Here is a 20,903-nt window from a genome sequence, read left to right on the forward strand (position 1 = left end):
GACTGGGGCTCTGAGAGGTCCAAGTGATGCACTGAGGTGGGAATGGGGATCTGGAATTTGAACCCAGTCCATCAGGCCTCAGAGCCCATGTACCTGTGCCCTCCCTGTGAGAGGTGGGAGTGACCTAGAGAGGACTCAGCAACCCAGGACATCCTGGTCCCCTGGGGTTGGGGGTGGGACAGCCCGGAATAGAGTGGTCGAGAGGCTCAGACAGCGGCGTCTCCTGGCGCAGATGGGAAGGGATGCCCACACTGCTCAGGTCCAGAGCACCCAGGTGGCATCAGAGCTGCGAGTGATGCCTGAGAGCTAGGGTGCCCAGGTCTGCCTCAGGTGCCTCGCCTGGCCTCCGTGCTGCGGGTGCTGCTCAGGCACAAGCGGGGAGCCCAGTGAATCTCACCTGCCTCCCACTGCCTGTCTCTCTGTGTCCCTCAAAAATGCATCCTCAGGAAGTATTTTCTTTTAGCCTCTAAACAGGGCTCCCACCCTGCAAGGCATACCCTGAAGCCCCCGTGGCTTCGGAAGTTTCCAAAAGGTCGTGTCTGAACAGAACCCACATCAGGCAACAGATGTGTGTTGAGCACCTACTATGTGCCAGGCACTACTTTTGGCTCTTGAAAGTCATCGGTGAACAGAACTGGTAACAGTCCCACCCTCGTGGGGCGTATATTCCACTGCAGTGTGACAGACAGTAAACCACATAGGGAAAGTGAAGTAACGTGGCCCAGGTGGTGGGCTGTGGTTTTAAACAAGGTGGTCAGACAAGTCTTCGTGGAGAAGGTACCATTGGAGCCAAGACTTGAAGTCGATGAAGGAGTGAGGCCAGGGCTGGCTGGAGGAAGAATGTCCAGGCTGTTCCCACGGCCAGGACGGGCCATTAGGTGGAGTGTAAGAGAGGGCAGTGGCCAGCTGACAGCCTGGCACAGGGCCAGACCGGGAAGGGCCTCGAGGGAACTGTGAGCACCTGGCCTTTTCCTCTGGGTGGGGTGGGGAACCCTTGAGGCCACTGAGCAGAGAGGGGCCGTGTCCTGGCTCAGGTTTTTTTTTTTTTCATCCTCACCCAAGGACATTTTTTACCATTTTTTGTTCAGATAAAGTGGGAGGGAGAGAGAGAGAGAGAAACATCGACGTGAAAGGGACACATTGAGTGGCTGCCACCCACACGACCCAACCAGGGCCGGGGACAAACTGCAACCGAGGTACATGCCCTTAGCGGGAACTGAACCCGAGTGACCACAGGCTGACGCTCTAACCGCTGAGCCCAACCGGCCAGGGCCTGGCTCAGGTTTTAAATGACCCCTGGTGGCTGTAGAAACAGGAGACTGGCCAGGATATTGCAGGAGACGAGGGTGGCTTGGAGGGGGTCCCTTTGGCCCCCTTGTGATTTCAGCTGCAGGGTGGACGTTCTGAGTCCCACTGACCTGACCAGCCCCACCCAGCCAGTGTTCTGCAGAGTTTCTCCAAAGCTGTGATAAACCACTCAGCCTGGAAGTTTGGGAGCTAATGGCTTTGTGGGGGGCTCAACCAGTAGCGGACAGGAGCCTAGAACAGCAACCTAGAAAATCCACATTCCCTCCTATTGGCTCTTCCTCCTTCCCGTCTTCTCCTGTTCCCTCCCACCTGCCTCCTGGGGTCATCTCCCAAAGAAGCCACCCGCACCCAAGTCCCTGTCTCAGACTCTGATTTCTGGGAACCCAGACAGATGAATGTACAGAGGAGGCTGTGAGAAGGAGCCAGACAGTCTGTGTTTGAAGGCAGAGTCCCCCTGGGCGGATGGATGTGGTGTGAGCTGGAAGAATCGGGTTGCTCTGAGGTGCTGGCAGGTGACCGCAGGGATGGAGCTGCTGTGAACCGGGACAGGGCGGTGGGTGGAGCCGGCTGACGCCTGCGCACTGTCGGTGGGGATGTGACCTGGTCAGCCACTGTGGAAATCATAGGGTGGCTCCTCAAAAAATTAAAAATAGGAAATATCTATATAAGTCAGCAATTTCACTTTTGGGTCTATATCCAAAAAACTGAAAACAGGCTCAAACAGATGTTTGCACACTCACATCCATAGCGGCATTATTCACAAAGGCAAGAGACGCAGGCACCCAGGCGTCTGTCCGGGAATGCGCGGAGGGACGCAGCGGGGTCTCTCACGCCACGCAGGATCGTTCTGCCTTCCCAAGGAAGGAAATCCTGACACATGCTACAACTCGAACCTCGAAGACGTCATGCTAAGTAAAATAAGCCAGACACAAGAGGACAGACACTGTGGTTCCTCTTACATGAGGTCCCTAGAGTAACTGAAACCACAGGGCACGGTGGTTGCCAGGCACTGTGGGGGGCGGGGGTGAGGGCTAGTGTTTAGTGGGTACAGAGTTCCAGTTTGGGAAGGTGTAACGTTCTAGAGATGACGGTGATGCCAGTCAGACAACACGGGAATGTACTTAATGCCGGAGAACTGTGCACTCAAAAAAGGGTAAGGTGGTCAACTTTAGGCGACGTGTTTGCCACAGTTACAACTTACAAGAGTGCAGGGTGTAGCCTGGGTGACTGATAGAGCGGGGCGCCTACTAGAGACACAGCGGAGACCCAGCAGGCGGTTAGATCTACGAGTCAAGTTCAGGAGAGGAGTCTGGGCTGGCGAGATAAATTAGCGAGTGGTTGGCACATTGATGACTTTTGAAATCAAAGACACTGGATGACATCACCAAGAGAACAAGTGGAGACAGAGGAAAGGACCCAGGTTGTGCCCTGGGACGCTCCATGTTGAGAGGTTGAAGGGGAGGAGGGTAGTCAGCCGGGAGACAGAGAAGGAGCCGCGCTGGGGAAGGAGAAAACCAGGGGACTGTACTGTCACCAAGGAGAAGGGCCCGCCAACTGTGCCAACTGCCACCAACAGCCAGCAATTGTTTCCATTTAAGAACTGCTTTGGGGGGTATTTTTAGCTGCCCACTTTCCCAGGAGTCACTCTGGCCTCCTGCTCACCTGGTCGCCGGCCTCGGGGGCTCATGAACTTGAGCTCAGACTTGGGCTCATCCACACAGTGGCTTAGCGGGTGAGGTTGGCTGTGTTGGATTTTACAGAGGTTTCATTATGTGTGGACGAAGAAAATAAAAGTGATTTGACCTTTTAATGAAAAAGATTCCAGTTATTTTTATAACAGAAGCCTAGGAAATGTTTAAAGAAGAAAAAGCTGAGTCATTTTTTCCTCATCTTGAGTATAAATTAACCACGTTGATAGATTGGTCTCTGTAGCTCAGGTGCAAGGTCTCCGCTTGCCTCGACCTCCCTTTCCCGAGGCTTTGCCCACCCTGTGAGCCCACTCGGGTATAGTTTATGTCCCCTGCTCTGGTCGGCTGCCTGTTTGCCTAAGTGATGCAGCACCTCTGCGCCTCAGTTTCCCTCCTGTGTAAAATGGGGATCACACTGGTTCTTATCACACAGAACTGTTGTGAAAATTAAGTGAGAGCCTACACGTCCCGTGCTTAGCAAAGGGCTGGCTCATTGTCACCGAGGGCACCCAAATGTGTCCCCAGCATCACGATGCCCGTGGCTCAGAGCAGGCTGTGTTCACATGGTCTGCAGCGCCCGTGTGGGCTTGTTCACTAGCCCACAGTAGCGGTGACACCAGCCGATTTCATCTCCCCCTCCACCAACCCCAGGGTTTACTCAGGACCAAAAGTAAGTAAACCTAAGTATCCACTGGGCCGAAGTCTTGGCTTACCTAACTAAGTATTCCACAGGTAAATGTTGTTCAGTAATGGAAATGATCATTTCCAAAGACATTTTTGAAAAGCCGACAGGAATTCCCCAAATTGACGTGAGGCTGGGGCACCCACTCTGCCTTTCTTTTCAAGGTGTTCTGAAGACCCAGCTCCCGGTGCTCACTTACCAAGGCGGGTCGGCAGGAGCGGCTCGGGCGCTCCTCTGCGATGACAGGGACCCCAAGTCTCCTCGGTATGTGTGTCCCTTCCCAGTCTAGATTCGGTGACGGTGGAAAAGCCCATGTGCAGTGAACTTTGACAACGACATTCCTGTACACGTCAGCCCTCCAGAGCCACGGGTTCCAGTGGGCCAGTAACCAGCGGGGCCGGGGCCTTCAGAGTGTCCTGGGGCTTCACACAGGGTCTCTCGGAGTAGCAGGTCCCTGAGATGGCACATCTTCTTGCAAGAGGGAGAAGAAAATGATAAAAAAAAAAAAAAGCGAGCAGTTTCCCAAACTGGCTCATGGTCCACTGGAGAGTAGTGAGATCATTTCAGTGCAGGGCGGGGAGAGGGGAGGTAAAACCAGCACCTTTCTCCAGGGAACAGAAACATCATTGTGCATCTTGTATAGGGATAGTGAGTTCTCGCTTGTGAAACTTCGTGTGTGTGCGCGTGGGTGTGTATGCATTTTTTTACTGTGTGTTGTGGTCAGACATTTTGAAAAACACTTCCTTGGTGAGTGGAGGATGTATTTCAGACCTTGTACATTTTAGTGCTGGGTTTTGCAAACTTTTTTTTTTAAATCCTCACCTGAGGACATTTTTCCATTTTTTATTCAGATAGAGTGGGAGGGAGAGAGAGAGAGAGAGAGAGAGACATCAATGTGAAAAGGACACATTGAGTGGTTGCTACCCGCATGACCCAACTAGGGCCGGGGACAAACTGCAACCGAGGTACATGCCCAAACCCGGGTCTCTCCAGACCACAGGTCGACGCTCTAACCGCTGTACCAAACCGGCCAGGGCTGCAAACGTTTTTAACAACGTCCCACAGTAATACATTTTGCATTGCAAATCACACACACACACAAAACAGAGGTTTCAAGAACATTTACCCTTGCTACGTGCAGTGTACTCTGACCTATTCTATTCTATTCTGTTCTGTTCTATTCTGTTTTCATCTGTTTTCAGAAAATGCTGACCTGACCTAATAAGTCTATTTTACAACCCACTAGAGTGTCCACTTAGAATTTACAAACACTGCTTTACTAGGCCTGGAAGGTTAGCTAGACCGCAGCTCACGTGGGACCCGGAGCACCGAGGGAAAGTTCAGTTGCAGATCCGATGTGCTATTTAAAGCTGCAGGAACGTGTGTGGTGTCTGCTAGAAATGTTTCGATGCCCTGGGTGGTTGGCATACCCACGAAGCTCCGGCTCCTCAGGGAGAAGCTAGAGAACCCTCCTGGGCAGGGCCCTGTTGCCAGGTAACAGAGAGGTTGCTCTCCTCGCTGAATGGGGGAGGGGAGTCGGATCTGACTGCAGGGAGAGAGGATGCTGCTCTCTTTAGAGAAGATGCACTAACTTTTCCCAGGGAACAGACTCCCAGGAGTGAATTACTTCCCTTCTGGCTTAAAACAAACAACAACAATCAATCCACCTTCACAAGGGATGCCACTGAGTTCTCTGGGGGAGGTCCGGGAACAGCATTCTGCTTCCAGAGCAGAGCGTGCCGAAATGACCTGGAGTTCCTGTGTGGACCTGTTTTCCGTCACCGCAGATGTCTCTCTAGAGGGGACACAAGGCAGCTTCTTCTGCCTGTTGCTTCTGCTTCTCGGGGGCTGTCTTTCCTGCACTGGGCACGGCGCCCCGGGATTACATTCCAACCCCTGTTCCGTGGCCTGCTCATCGAAGCATGTGCGACGCCACCACATTCTAGCTCAACCACAGGACGGGGACCGCACAGAGGTTTTGTTTTTCAAAACATGTACAGAGAAAGCATTCAGAGTTAAGGTTTTTTTTTTTTATTATAGTAAAATATACATAACATAAAATTTATCATTTTTGCCATTTTGAGTGTACAGTTCTGTGTCATCAAGGACATGCACATTGTTGGGCAACCATGACCACCATCCATCTCCGGATCATTTTTATTTTTCCAACGGAAACTCTGTACCCATTGACTATTCTTCCTGACCCCCAGCCCCCAATATCCACCCTTCTACTCTATGTCTCTGTAAATGTGACTGTTCTAGGACCTCATATAAGTAGAAGCAAATAGTATCTGTCCTTTCGTGACTGGCTTCTTTCACTTAGCAAAATGTCCTCGAGATCCATCCCTGTCGTAACCTGTGTCAGAATCCCCGTCCTTGTTTGGCTGAGTAACATTCCATTGCGTCGTACACCACATTTTTGTGTATTTGTTCATCTGTTGACGGACGCTGGGTTGCTTCCACCTTCTGTGGACAGTGAATAATGCCGCTAGGAATGTGGGTGTGTGAATGTCTCTTGGATGCCCAGCTTCGATCCCTTTGGGTGGATACCAGAAGTGGAAGTGCTGGGTCACACGGTAATTCTATTTAAAATTTTTTAGTAACCCCCACACTGTTTTTTACAGCAGAGTTAAGATTTTGAGGAACTCCATCGTGGAGGGGGAAGGGGAGTTAGAGAGATATTAAAGCACAATTTTCGTGTTTTAAATCGGATTATCACAACAATGTTCCTCCTCATAATGACAGCAACCACAACCACTGCACTTACTGAGCACTGAGGAGGTGTGGTGCTTTATGCTGAGCGCCTCTTGTACATTTTCTCATGTGATCGTCTCTGCTCTGCATGAGACAGGTACTGCTGTTAGGTCATGTGACAGGTGCAGAAAATGAGGTCAGAGAGGTTAAGTAACTTACCCAGGGCCAGTGGCATGAGGACCTGCGTAATCTGATGCCACAGCCTGCATTCTTACCACCGTGTACCCCTTGTCTCTCTGTCTCTTTCTGCCAGAAGTTCATCTGGCGGTAAATTCAGTGGCCTACTGTTTCAATTCCTCTTTAGTCTATTCGTGTCTGTAAACTCAACAAGAGACTGGGAGAGGGCAGTGGCGGGCTGGTAGCAGCTAGCACTCAAACCACTGGGCCAGGCTCCAGCATTGTCCACGCGTGACCCTGACCGTCCGCCTTCCTGCTCTCACCACCTCTGATTCTGCTCAATTGCTGACGATTCTGATATCATTTCTTTCAATGAGCAGAGAGACCAGCCTCCAGCACAGGCCCTGGCACATAGTGGACAGTCAGCCAAGCTCTGTAGGAATGAAGGAGTCAAAGACAGAATGACATATCCTTCACAGCAACACACGGAGGCCTGACGCTACAACATGGCAGCCACACTCTCCATAAGGACCCTGTGTCTTGCTCCCTGGCAGATTCGACCATCTGGTGGCGATAGAGCGCACAGGGAGGGCTGCCGACGGCAACTACTACAACGCCAGGAAAATGAACATCAAGCATTTGGTCGACCCCATCGACGATCTTTTCCTTGCAGCGCAGAAGATTCCTGGAATCTCATCAACTGGTAAGCAAGAGGCACCAGGAACATGTGAGCATGAAATGCCTTTTATTGGCTGCTGAACACAGGACAGGAAGATTTATGGGGACCATGGTTTTCCACTCCAGACATGGTCTTTGTTTCCTTATGGTCTGTATAGACAAGGATGACATCGTCATTTAGAAATCCATTGTTCCCGCAAGCAACAAAGGGAAATGACGTTTAACCTAGTATATTCTATTTCCCCAACTCTAAAATATTAAAATGAATAATAGACCCTGGTGAGTGTGGCTCAGTTGGTTGGAGTGTTGTCCCGCACACCAGAAAATGGCGGGTTGGGTCCCTCGCCAGGGCACATACCCGGGTTGCAGGTTCGATCCCCAGTTGGGGTGCATGTGGAGGCAACCAATCAATGTTTCTCCCTCCCATCGATGTTTCTCTCCCTTCCTCTCTCTTGAAATCAAGGAAACTAACTAAATAAATATTTTTAAAAAACGAATAATAGAATGAGAATAATAAAATCGAGGCATGACATATTATTTCGGTCACATAGGATGAATATGCCATGTATACTATGTATCCTCTTAGGAAGCATATGAATTTAAAAATATGTTAACTATGTGATTAGTGCAATATTTTGATTGCTAATAATACCACAGTGTGATCATTTGTGTCAAGTACAGAACTTTATAGTTTTCAAAGACGTTTCCTATTTATTGTATTGTTTAAGCTTCTTTAAAACGCTGTGAGGTAGGTAAGGCAGGTATTGTGTCCACAAATGAAGCCTGGAGGGGCTTCTTGAGGTTGCCTCACTGATTGGTGTTGCTGGGAGAATTAGGAGCAGAGCTCAGACTCCTCCCCAGATCCTACCTGATAAGTTTTTTTTTTAAATTCTCACCTGAGGATATTTTTCTATTTATCTTCAGATAGAGAGAGAAGGAGAAAAAGGGAGAGAGACAGAAACATCTACTTGAGAGGGACATACCGACTGGTTGCTTCCCACTCTGAGCCCAAGGTACATGGGCTTGACCGGAATCGAACCTGCGACTCATTGGTCCCCGGGCCGAGGCTCTAGGCTGAGGCACACCGGCCAGGGCCTGATGAGCTCTCCATGGACTGAGGCTGGATGCAGTTCCTAAAGAGAATCAGCCTTCCTCCCCTGGGGGTGTTTATCCTCTCAAACACTAGAGTGTTTCCCAGACTCATTAGTCACTTTAGGCTTTTAAGGTTTTGATAAAACAATGAGTTTTCCCAGCTGAGTAGAACATTTCTGCAAATCTGCCCACTCTTTCCCAGAAGAGGCCTCGGGTGTGGTGCCCACAGCAGGGCTGGTTTTGTGCTTCCTGTCTCTCCGGGCAGGGCAGGCCCAGGACCTAGGGCCTGGGGGGAGGGATTCCCAGGGTGGAGAAGGAAAGGCTCTCTGAGTCCGGAGGACTGAACAGGCCCTATCTGTGCTGATGTCCCCGGGAGGGACCCCCGAGATCCCAGAGTAAGCACGTGGAGCTGACTGGTGTGCCTTCAAACTGCCCCCTCCGTGGGCCTCTGGATGCTTCTCTTGGTCTCGGGGGCTCAAGTCCGCCCTGTGGTTTCCCACAGCACCCTGCCTGCCCTTTCTCTCCTCTGCTCCATCAACACCCCGTTCCTGTTTCCCCAGGCAGCTGCCTCATTGTGCACACAGCACTCAAACGAGAACCAAGACTCCCGCCTTCCCCTTACGACCCAAGTCCTGCCCTTGCCAGTGGCTCTGCTGGGTCAGGAAAACCAGGCCGTGGTCTGGCGTGAGGAGTGAACAGGATGAAATTCCCACAATGCTAAATAGCAGGCAGAAACGGACAAAACACCAAAGCTGGGCGTCGTCATTATTTTCCTCCATTCGGTGCGCTGGCACGGACCTGGAAAACTGTTCTGAGAAAAATCCTCCGGGCGTGGACCTAAGGAAGGTGGTCATTCACAGCTGTCCGGTTCTTGTGGCCGAGCCCAGGTCCCTGATGCTCGAGGTGGTCACCCCCACTTCCCCTGTCCACCACCTCACAGTGAATGCTGACCTCTGGCCGAGCTTCCCTTGCATCCCCCGCCGTTGCAGACACAGACGCAGGAACGGGCAGGCCGTCACGCGAGGCCTAATGACGTCTCGGTCGGCAAAGCTGGTGGCCACCATGCCGTGTGCGGCTGGCAGCGGCCTCGTGTTTACCTCGTCTCCTAACTGCATGTTTGTCTCGTGCTTGATTTAATCTCGCGTTCTGTTCATCACGACGCCTAAACATACAAAATCACTGCTAATGTTGCCAGGAAGAGGCGATGTTGAGTGGCTGCCCCAGAAAAGAAATGAAGATTAGGGACTATGACGGGGGAAATCACCGGTCAGACGCGCCCTAGTCCACCGCAGCGAGGATCTGGAAGAACGAGAACCGAGTGGCAGAAGCTGCTGAAGGGTCTGCATCATTGAAGGCAATGGGACTACAAGCATTTGAGAAGGGCCCATATCAGACGTGGAGAAATGTCTCATTACCTGGATTGACGACCAGACACAGAAGCGTGCCCCTCTCAGCACTGTGAGGATCACAGCCAGAAGGTCTGAGCCGGCAGGAGATCACATCCACAACGCAAGGCCCACACACAGCAAAACGATTGTATTGCATGCTGCGGGGTGCAGGCGGGCTGAGCTGAAAGGGGTCAGCCTCGAACAACAGTTGGGATATAGGTTATATACTCTACTTCTAGCTTCCAGCAGCTCCTGCTGACGTAGTCTGCCTGGTCCGTTGTCCACTTTGCAGTTGGACTGGTCTGGTATCACATCTTGCATCTGCCGGGTGATTCATTGCCTTGCGGATAATCCAGATAGTCTGTACTCAACAGAAGGCTGAGCAAAGGTCATGCAAGCAACACATTTTTCACAGTTTCCACCTTTTGCAAGCTTTTACCTTTACCCTTGAAAACGTCACTAACCCTTTCGACAACCAAAGCAAAACATCTGTGGGCGATGTTGAAAGAAAAGGCTGGACCGGACGATGATGAACTGACTGTCAGCTCTGGGTGATTTAAACAGCTCAAGAGCCGTTATTCATTCCATGATCCGAACATGAGGGGTGAGTCTGCCGGGGCTGAGGCGAAGGCAGCTGGAGGGTTTCTGGAGACTAGATAAGCTGACTGTGGAGGAATACTCGCCAGAACAAATTTCAGTATGGATGAAACCTCCCCGTTCTGGAAACAGATGCCGGAAAAGTCTTTCCTCCATAAGGAAAGACCAAGCCTCAAGGCTTCGAAGCACAGGGTAAGTGTTTGCTTGGGGCAGTGTCGCAGGCTGCAGATCGAGTCCCTTTAATCTGGCACAGGGAGAAGCCGGGGCCTTCAAGTTAACACTAAGCACACACTACCCGAGTCCTACGGGAGCAACAAGAAGCATGGATGACCCAGCTCCTCTTCCAGGAGGCCTTCCTGAGTTGCTTTGTGAGCACAGTGGAGAGGTTTGTTGGGAGATGAACATATCTTTCAATGTTTTGCTTATTTTTTTTCTTTATTTTTTTCCATCATCATTTATCCCCACTATTCCCTCTTCCACCTCCTCCCACCCCCGCTTATTGTTGATAATGCTTCCGGACGTCCTCCTTTTACTGGTGATCTTCATCCCAACATCAAAGTGGCATTTCTCCCTCCAAACACAACCTCTTTGATCCAAACAACAGATCGAGGAGTTGTAGCAGCTTTTAAGGCCTCCTCCCTGAGGAGGACCTTTGCCCAGGCTGTTGCTGTAACCGAGGAGACGGCGATGCAGTTCTGGAAGGGTCTCCTCACCTGTGACCGCACCGGGACAGTGCTTGGGCGATGTCCCCGAGGAGTATACGAATGGCATCTGGAAGAAGACACTGAACAGGTTTGTCCAGGATGTCAAGGGTTTCGCCAAGGGTGAAGGGTTGCAAAAATCACCAGGGCTGTGGTTGAGATGCTGTAAGAACGAGGCGGAACGAGGCGGTGCAGGGTCTCCAGAATGAGGTGCAGGTGTATTGGGAATCAGCCTGCCGGACTACCTATAAGGAGAGAGTAGCAACCGGCTTGTCCTGACTAAGGATTTTTAAATTTAGGGTTGGGGGTGGTGGCTGTTCAGCCAGGAGTTGTGGTCATCCTTGATTGGTCGGGGCTGGGGTCTCCCAAGTTCTTGATTGGTCAGGGCTGGGGTCTCCTGAAACTTGTTTTTCTTGTCAGGCAACCGTTTGCAGGTTTGGGTGGGTCAGGGTGGTTCCATCATTCCATTCGCCTGACTGGAGTGATGGGTTTGGTTTCCTGGAATGAGAGGCTGGGGGCATTGATATGAAAGTAAAAGATGTAAGAGGCTCGGGCAGTAATACGGAAGTTAGAGCTAGCAATGGCCACCGGCTTGAACCCGGCTGTGGGTGAGGAGGACACCGAGGAGCCCCCAGAGGTGGTTCCCGAGGAACTGACTGACAGCTGTTGGAGCTGGAGCAGGAACGCAGAGCTGAAGAAGCAAGAGACACGGAAACTACAGGAAAAGAAGAAGAATCCCCAAGAAAATTCACAGTGAAGGATTTAGCAAAAGCTTTTGCAAACCTCAACAAGCCCCATTAAAAACTTTGAAAACAGGGACCCCAACCCCGACCTAGTTTTCGCTACTAGAGCGGAACGTTCACGGTGCACTCTGCTTGCACGCAAACCTGTGATGGAAAAAGGAAACAAACCAAGCAAACCACGAACTTGACTCGGAAAACAGTGAACCCGCCTCAGAGCCTCAGGCAGGTGTTCCAGGAGGAGGCCAGTTATCAAAGCAGATGACAGCTCCTTGTGCGTATTTCCCCTGAAGACCTTCCCGCAGGACAAGGCGTGGAGACAGTGGTGTGATCAGGACCCGTGCAGGCCTAGGCTAATGGGTGTGTTTGTATCTAAGCCTTTTAACAAAGTTTAAATAGTAGAAAGAGCCCAGTCATCGTGGTTCAGTGGTTGAGCAACGACCCATGCACCATGAGGTCACTGGTTCGATTCCCGGTCAGGACACATGCCCAGGTTGTGGGCCTGATCCCCACTCGGGGACACGTAGCAGGCGGCCAATCGATGTTCCTATCTCTCTCTCCTTCTCCCTTCCTCTCTCTCTAAAATCAATAAAGAAAAAAATATATTTTTAAGTAAAAAAATTGTTCAAAAAATTTCAAACTAGGAAAAAGCGTATAGAATAAGGACATAAAGAAAAAACATTTTTCTGCAGCTATATAGTGTGTGTTTTGAGCTAAGTATTGTTACAAAAGAGTCAGAAGGTTAAACAATTTTAAAAGTCGGTAAAGGAAAAAAGTTACAGTAAGCTAAGGCAAGTTTCTTATTGAAGAAAGAAAACTGCTGTTCCATGAACTGAGTGTAGCCTGAGTGTGCAGCGTCCAGGGATGTCCTCCCTTCACCTTCCCTCCCCTCGCTCTCGGACTCCCCCGAGCGGCTGCAGTCAGCAAGCTGCATTCCCCTCAGGGCCCTGCACGGGGCACCGTCGTTTATCTTCTATCCGTATGTCTGCTGTGCCCTTTCTGTGTCTAGATACACAAACACCGTGTGTCACAACCGCCGCTGTTCCGTGCCTCAGCAGGCTGCACAGGTGTGCAGCCTGGGAACGGGGAGCTGGACCGCGCAGCCGGGGTGCGCAGCGGCTGCACCGTCTCGGTCTGTGTGGTGGCTCCGCTGTCTGCACAGCGAAATGACCTCACCATGCATTTCTCAGCAGGGCCCCTGGTAAGGGGCGTGTGCTCTCACACCGGTCTGTGGGCGCAGAGGCCCGGCTCTACTCCCCAGGCCCTCGGACAAGCACCCTGAGGCAGTTATCCTGAGGCAGCCACAGCCGACTTCTACAGGCAGCGAGGCAGGAGTGGAGAGCTGGCCCTGCCCCACAACGCCCCCATTCTGGCCTGATCCTATGTGCTGACTCAGCTTGTCTTCCCTCCAGGGGTCGGTGACGGAGGCAATGAGCTTGGCATGGGCAAAGTCAAGGAGGCCGTGAAGAGCCACATACGAAATGGGGATGTCATCGCCTGTGACGTGGAGGCTGACTTTGCTGTCATCGCTGGTGAGTGCGCAGAGGGCTGGCCAGTCGGGCCTGGCTGCCCAGGGGGAGGGACCTGGCTTGGAGCCTGTCCGGCCAGACATTTATTACACAAAAAATGCAAAGAACTCTTAAAACTCCACAATAAGAAAACAAACAACCTGATTAAAACATGGGCAAAAGACCTAAAACAGACACCTCACCAAGGAAGATACAGAGATGGCAGGCAGGCGTACGAAGAGATGTCCAGCATCCTGTCTCTGGGCTCCACTCTGGATTCACTTTCCAGCCAAGACACCCAGCAGAAGAGGAGGAAACAGGCCTCCGCGTTGGCTTGCTGTTGGCAGATCCGTCGTAATCTGCCGGTCTCCTTTATCATGGGGTCTTGGGTCCGAGGGGAAGGGAGCCTCCAGAGAATTTGTTTGGAAGTCCTCAGATTCCGTCAAGTTTATCTGCCACCCAGAATGGAGGTTCTTTGTTTAACCGGTCATACCCAACAGGCTTGGCCCTCTGCATCTCTGACGTGGTGACTTCCACAGCAGGTCGGGTTCCCTAAAGAGAGGAGGGTACCCCACTTGACAGTGGGGGGAGGGCTTGCTGTTTGGAATGAAGGCTTTGGATGAAAATCTGTAGGTTTGGGGATGAGGGAGATGAACAGGGGTCCCTCCAGTCGGGCCAGGAGCTGCTAGGACCTGAAGACAGAATGTTCCTGCAGCTCAGCATAACGAGGAAGGTCAAGGGCTCTGGATTCAGGCAGGCAAGTGGCAGCTTATTCCCAAGCCTCGCTGAGGATCAGCCTTCCTAAAGTCCTGGCCAGCGGTCACAGAGGATGTGCAGCTTTTGTAACAGGCTGGGTGGACACCGGGCGGCAGGCAGAGAGGTCTCCCAGGAGAGAGAATCGGGAGGTACAGCGGCCCTGCCCAACTCCATCCTCGGCTCCTGACACCAGCGATGGAGGCAGACCCGGGACAGGTCAGCCACTTGCGGGGCCCAGCTCCAGTCAGGCCCAACAGGGTGCACCAGCCAGTGGCGCCCTGGCCCTAAAGGTGTGCGGCCCTGTCCTGTCTGGGGCCTGAGTCCCAAGCCAGCATAGAGATGAAAGTTTGCTGTGGGACTCAGGTCACAATGAGCCTCCAGGAGCAGGGTCCCTGCATGTGGGCTCAAGTCCAGTCCCCTTTCCTAGTCTTGGGGCTCTCTCAGCCTCATGTCCTTGATCCCCACCATGTACCCCATGATCCAGCCATGCATGGCTGCTGTCACTGTGCAAATGCAGCAATGGTTTAATTCTTGCAGTTGAAAAAATGGTATAACACAAAACTACAGACATTTTCAAAAGGCAGTAGTGACGGGTGATGGAAAGGGGCAGAAATGCCACCATCTCTCCAGAACCCAACCAGCATTTTTAGTTTTGCATGTCAGCTTCTAGTTCTATACTCAAGACATACCCGTTTTATGTAATTTCTACCTGCATTTTCAATAATTCCCCTTCCCTTTAATATTGCTACACATATATGTTATTTTCCACACTTGAGTGGAGGTTGAGTGTGGACTCAGGAGTTGCTGAACAGTGTGTATGTACTTAACACTGCTGCGCTGTGCACCTGGAAATGTCAAGCTGGTCAGTTCTATGTTATATGGGGTTTGTTTGTTTTTTTATCCTCACCCGAGGACACTTTTTTTTTTTTTTTGCATTTATCTTCAGATAGAGTGGGAGGGAAAGGAGGAGGAAGTGAGAGAGAGACACATGGATGTGAGAAAGACACATCGAGTGGTTGCCACCCACACGACCCCAACCGGGGCTGGGGACAAACTGCAACCGAAGTACGTGCCCTTAGCAGGAATTGAACCTGGGACTCTCCGGTGTGCGGGCCAAAGCCATAACCGCTGAGCCAAACTGGCCAGGGTTTGTTTGTTTGTTTTTACCACAACTGAAAATTTAAAAAAAAAAAATTTTTTTTAAGAGTATGGGCTCTGGAGGCAGCAGCCTTAGTTCACATCTCAGGTCCACCGCTTACTAGCTGTGTGGCCTTAGGCAAGTTACTAAACCCTCTGTGTCTGTGCCCCAGTTTTGTAAATGAAGAGAATAATAATACCTAGACCTCACAGGCTACTATAAGGACTCCAGGAGCTGATCCACGTAAGGCATTAAAGCAGTGCCGCATGTTATAAGTATTCAGTCGAAGCCCTGTACTCTATCCCATTGACTCTAAGATGCCATCGACGACGATGGCCATTATTTTATGTACCACTGAGGAGGGAAAACACTGCCGTGATGTCTGTAAGACAATGCTGACTGTAAGAGGCGCCTCAGTTTCCGAGATGTAAGTGTAAAAACGAAGCGCATCTAAGAATGAGTGGAACACAGTAGCAGTTTCATCACGCGAGCTTCCCCAGTCCATTCCGATGCGTGCCTCGTGTTGTCAGGCCATGCGCCTGCAGACTCGCTGAGTATTTGGATTTTTTCTACCTTTACCGTTCCTCTGGCAAATTCTACCCCGCCTACAAGGCCCGTATTAATCGCCCTTTTCTAAGTTAGTCAGAATGAGCGCCCTGCTCGGTGCCCCCACAGTCCTCTGTGCATGTCTCAGTCACGGATTGTGCCGTGGCCGGCCCTGTGCGGAGCCCCTCCCCCCCCTCCCCTCCCTGACCAGGAGCTCCTTTCTGTTTGATCCTCCAGCACGAGAGCTTCGCAGGTTCTTAACCAGCCTTCTCCAGCCAGGTGGAGAACTGACTGAGGCCGCTTTCAAGGAAGAGCCAGTGAGGTGGCCCCCAGAATGGGAACTAGCCCTTTGGGGCCAGCTGATGAAAGAGGGAGGAAGTGGGCTGACTTGGGGTCCTCTTGGGGCACAGGAAGAGCTGATACGGCACCGCGGTGGAGCTGCCCCTGCCCTCAGAGACGGGCTTCCACGCAGCCTGCGGTTTTGGGGCAGCCGTACCACAGGTTTCGGGGCAGCCGTACCACAGGGGAGAGCTCTGGGATGGCTTCCTCGGGTTACAGCCTCAGCCCTTTCTCTGGTGGCCGTTAATAGTACAAACGCAGATGGTTTAGAGCAGTGCTTCTCAGACTTGGACGCGAATCAGAACCACCTGGAGGGCTTATTGAACTCAGCCCCTGCGGTTTCCGATTAGGTAGATCTGGGCCACAGCCCAAGGGTTTGTGTTTCCATCAAGGTCCAGGTACTGCTGGGGCCACTGGTCCTGGGAACATTCTTGAGATGAGTTCTGATGCTTAGAGGCAGGGTGATGGACTGCACAACCTTTCCAGTTCTGTGTCGAGATCTGTTTTCTTCCTAGGTGTTTCTACCTGGGGAGGCTGTGCCTTAGCCTGTGCTCTGTACATCCTGAACTCGTGCGAGGTCCACGGGCGTTACCTGAGGAAGGCCACTGGGCCCCCCCGGGCAGCTGGGGCACAGAACTGGACTGAGGCGCTCCCATCCGTCAGTAAGGTAACAGACCCCCACAAGCTCGGGAGGCAAGTTTTCCCTGAGTGAGGAGAAGGCCTGGAGTTCCAGTCCCAGGCCACAGGCCAGCACCATTGCTGCCCGCCAGCACCCAGAGGCAGAGCCTGCTCGGTGTTCCAGCTGGACTGGATGAGGTGACCTGTGGCTGCTCATGTCCTAAATTATTATGGAAGACCTGATATCAATGACCATGTTCCTTCTAGTTTGACTTTAGGCAAGTTGCTTAAGCTCTCTGAGCCTCATTGCCTTTGTCCGTAAAATGGGGCCAGCAGCACTGTTGGAAGAACTGAATTTACAGGCAGACCTTGCAAATATTGTGGGTTTGGTTCCAGACCACCACCATAAAGCAAGTATCGCAGTAAAGCGAGTCGTAATTATTTTGCTGGTGGAGGGTCTTGCCTTTGATTTTTTTTTTATGCAATATCTGTGGGCGCAATAAGGCGGGGCGCAATAAAACGAGGTGTGCCTGTAGCTGTGGGTGTCCTTCTCATCCCCTTCCGAGAAGTTCCCAGTCCATCCAGGGCACTAAGCTCTCAGGTGGGATGGGACAGTTAGCCATCCCACTAAGTGCTAAGGTGGGGGGGGCTGCGGCGGGAAGAGGGTCCTGGGGGCTGTAGGCTGAGGGGGATGCACCCAGGAGGAGGCGGCGTTCTGGAGAGGAGAAAGGTGGGAGATGAGGACAAGCGCGGAGCTGGCGCGGGGAGGCTGCTGTTGAGTGGGAGGGCGACCCGCAGGGGCTGTGCTGCGGCAGGGGGGCTTCTGGCCCCAGATCACAAGCATGGCCATGAGCTCTTTGAAACACAGCAAAATCGTTCCATACCTGAATTTTTCTGGGCAAGGATCGGCGGTCATCAGATCCTCCGAGTAGTGGGGCATTGAGAGCCCCTGGGCAGAGGGAGGTCACGTGGCTGCATCCACTGAGGGTGCTATGAGAAGTGCCAGGGAGCCACGCGAGGGTTCTGAGCACGGGAATTGGGCGCACGGGGTTTGGTGTGAGCTCGTCTGACCGCAGAGCCAGCCCCCTGCAGGGCTGTGTGCAGAGGAAGGGCAGGCCTCACCTGCACACATGGCCGTTGAAATTCTGTCACCTCACATGTGCGGCGGGGGAAACACAGGACAGAGAAAGCCAGCCCTGTGAATGGTGCCAGAGATTCTGACCCAGAGCCCGAGCGGGAGACTGCGGTTCCTTGCTCTCCTGGGTCCCAGGCTTTCCTGGGGCAGACCCCGCCCCACTGACTCTGATTCCAGACCCACACCCGTCCTCTGGCGCTCCAAGCAGAGCCCGGAGAGAAGCTGGCGGTGCGTCCATCTCGAAAGGGCACCTTCTGGGGGGATTTTCCAGAGTAATTTGGGTCATGGGAAATTGGGGCCAAAGCCCTGAGTTTACATCTAAATCCCATTCAGAAGTGACTTCACCTGGGAGCCTCACCTGCGCTTCACGCTCACCTGAAGACGAGCAGGGGGGAGGATGGGCAGGAGGCTGGGTGGGCTGGACAGGCCTTGGGGGACAGTGGAGGCAGCTGAGGTGTTTGCCCTGGAGGAGGGAAGAATGGCGGAGGGGGCGGACAACCCCTTCAGTCACCTGAGAGACAGCCGGCCCAAGGCAGAAATGCAAGAGCAGATTCTGGACAGTGTAAGAGCTTGTTCATCTCAGTGCTGCCGGCCCTGTGAGGAGGGAGCTGGCACAGGGCCCCGGTCAGGGTGTAGGGAGGGCCTTCCTGTGCTGGGCCCGGCTGCACCCGGAGGTCTCTCCCCGCCGGTCCAAAGCAGTCTCAAGCAACTTATGGCTTCGCTTTCCCAGTCTCGTCTCCCCAAGGGCAGAGATTACTACTTGTTAACAAACTTCGGCAAGTCAGGGACCAAGTCACTTAGATCTGCTTTCCCAACAATCAGCTGAAGGAAACACAGTGCTGGGGAAATCCTTGTTGGATGGATGGATGGATGGATGGATGGATGGTGGATGGATGGATGGATGGATGAATGGGTAGGTGGGTGGATGTATGTATGGCTAGATGGGTGGGTGGATGGATGGATGGATGGCTAGATGGGTAGGTGGGTGGATGGATGTATGGCTAGATGGGTGGGTGGATGGATGGATGGATGGCTAGATGGGTGGGTGGATGGATGGATGTATGGCTAGATGGGTGGGTGGATGGATGGATGTATGGCTAGATGGGTGGGTGGATGGATGGATGTATGGCTAGATGGGTGGGTGGATGGATGTATGGCTAGATGGGTGGATGGATGGATGGATGGATGGCTAGATGGGTGGGTGGATGGATGGATGGATGTATGGCTAGATGGGTGGGTGGATGGATGGATGTATGGCTAGATGGGTGGGTGGATGGATGGATGTATGGCTAGATGGGTGGGTGGATGGATGGATGTATGGCTAGATGGGTGGGTGGATGGATGGATGGATGGCTAGATGGGTAGGTGGGTGGATGGATGGATGGATGGGTGGGCAGGTGGGTGGACAGATGGGTGGATGAGTAATGGGTGGATAGATGGATGGGTGAAGTGGTAAGTGAATGAATGAAAGCAGTGCTTTATTGGAGCAGCAGTTCTCAAACTTGAGGGCATCAGAATCACCTCATGGGGCATCTTAAACCACAGAGTGCAGGGCCCACCCCAGGGTTCCTGAGTCAGGATGTCTGAGGAAGGCTGGAGCATCTGCATCTCTGACAAGTTTCCTAGCAACGTTGCTGCTGCTGCTGCTGCTGCTGCTACTGCTCCAGGGACCACACTTTGAGACCATGGAATAGAAGAGGGTTGGTTTCCAGTGTCTTGGATGGGGGTTGGTCTGGGGCAGGCAGTCCAGGAGGCAGGAAGGTTCTTGAGCATTGAGTCTGGAGGCAGTGGCTGAGGTAGGGGCAGGATTCAGACCTTACTGCCTCTTTTCTGTATTTTTCTTATGTTGTCTTGTACCCTTTCCAATCCCCTTTTCCTTCTGCCTGTCTCTCCCTCTGTTTCTCCCTCCTGCTCAAATCCCTCACCGCCGTCTCTCTCCAACACCTTCCTGGATTGGTGGTGTCTCTATTTTACAAATGAAGGAGCTGAGACCCCAGGACGGGAGGTGGCATGCCCAGCGCCACCCAGCTAGGAGGCAAAGCTGAGATCTGAGCCTGGGTCTCCGACTCTATACCCTGGGTTCTTCGCAACATGGCTCAGAAGTTTCCCAGGTCCTGGTAAGGGCACCATCAGTTCCTGGTAGTGCCAGGGTGCCATTGGAGGGGAGGGAGAAGCAGGGCTTGCAGCTGAAGTGACGTATTCTGGGGAAATGATCTAACCGAGAGAAGCCCAGAGGGCCTTCTGTGCCTTTGTGCTTTCTTTGCACTTCCTGGATCTGAACTGGGAAAATAGCACTCAGGGGGCCACCTCACACATGATTCCTGATTCACAGAGACATAAAAGAATGAACCCAGCCAAACATTCACACAGCTCAACCCAGGGATGGAAAGTTCTCCCTTCCAGTTTCCACTGGGTTTGTTGAGCCCCCTCCCCCAGCCCCCGCCCCTGGTCAGGCCCAGGCTTGCTCTGGAAGACAGTGAGAGGTGGACCTGGCCCCTGGGTAGGAAACCAGGATCCACCAGGGGAGACAACACATGGAAGGAGCCAGGATGGACGTGGGCACAGAGAATGGGCACTTAGCCCATTTAGAGAGCACAAGGAAGGCTGCCTGGAGGAGGTGGCACTCATCTGAGTCGTAGAGGATGAGCAGGATATAAGTAGCTAGGTAAGGAAGGGAGGGAAGGACCTTCCAGGCAGCAGGAAGGTGCACGGTCCTGAGGTGGTGCAGTGTTCAGAATAACTAGAATGGATATACCAGAGTTCCATGGGTCACTCCACAGGGTCCCTGGGTCATTAGGAGATGCTGGGTAGAGCTGTGGCCTGAAATGGTGAAGCTTGCTTAGTTAGGGGCAGAGGAACGTCCCTCATCCCTGCTCTGTGATTTGTTTGTAAGTGGGACCTTCCATATTTAGGGACAGTTCTTAGGGGTCTGATCATAACTGTAGCAGGAGTGGGCACCATGCTGAGGAGACACACCCTGCCCACTCTGGCCTTTGGCCATGCCCTGGGGTTTTATTTGAGGGCAGAACACATGGCTGGAGGGCATTCCCCAGACCTTCTCAGGGTCCAAGAGCCACTGATGACACCTTACAGGAGGGACTAAGGATGGGTGGGTGGG

At 52.5% G+C, this 20,903-nt stretch overlaps 1 protein-coding gene across 4 annotated transcripts in view; it reads left to right on the forward strand.

Moving 5' to 3' along the window:
- DGLUCY (D-glutamate cyclase) overlaps nt 1–20,903 on the forward strand; it is a 65,290-nt gene that overhangs the window by 40,939 nt on the left and 3,448 nt on the right. Inside the window, exons 9-13 of one of the 4 annotated variants that reach the window (XR_004960622.1) lie at nt 3,843–3,942; nt 7,104–7,252; nt 8,880–10,496; nt 10,909–11,096; nt 13,158–13,261. Coding sequence is in view for 3 of the 4 variants with exons in the window: in XM_036271162.1 (XP_036127055.1) it covers nt 3,843–3,942; nt 7,104–7,252; nt 13,158–13,277; nt 16,548–16,699 (521 nt within the window). In the remaining variant the exon portion in view is untranslated. The other 3 variants (XM_036271162.1, XM_036271158.1, XM_036271155.1) reach the window with 3 other exon arrangements.

Source organism: Molossus molossus, unplaced genomic scaffold (assembly GCF_014108415.1).
Source record: "Molossus molossus isolate mMolMol1 unplaced genomic scaffold, mMolMol1.p scaffold_m16_p_1, whole genome shotgun sequence".
Lineage (NCBI taxonomy): Eukaryota > Metazoa > Chordata > Mammalia > Chiroptera > Molossidae > Molossus > Molossus molossus.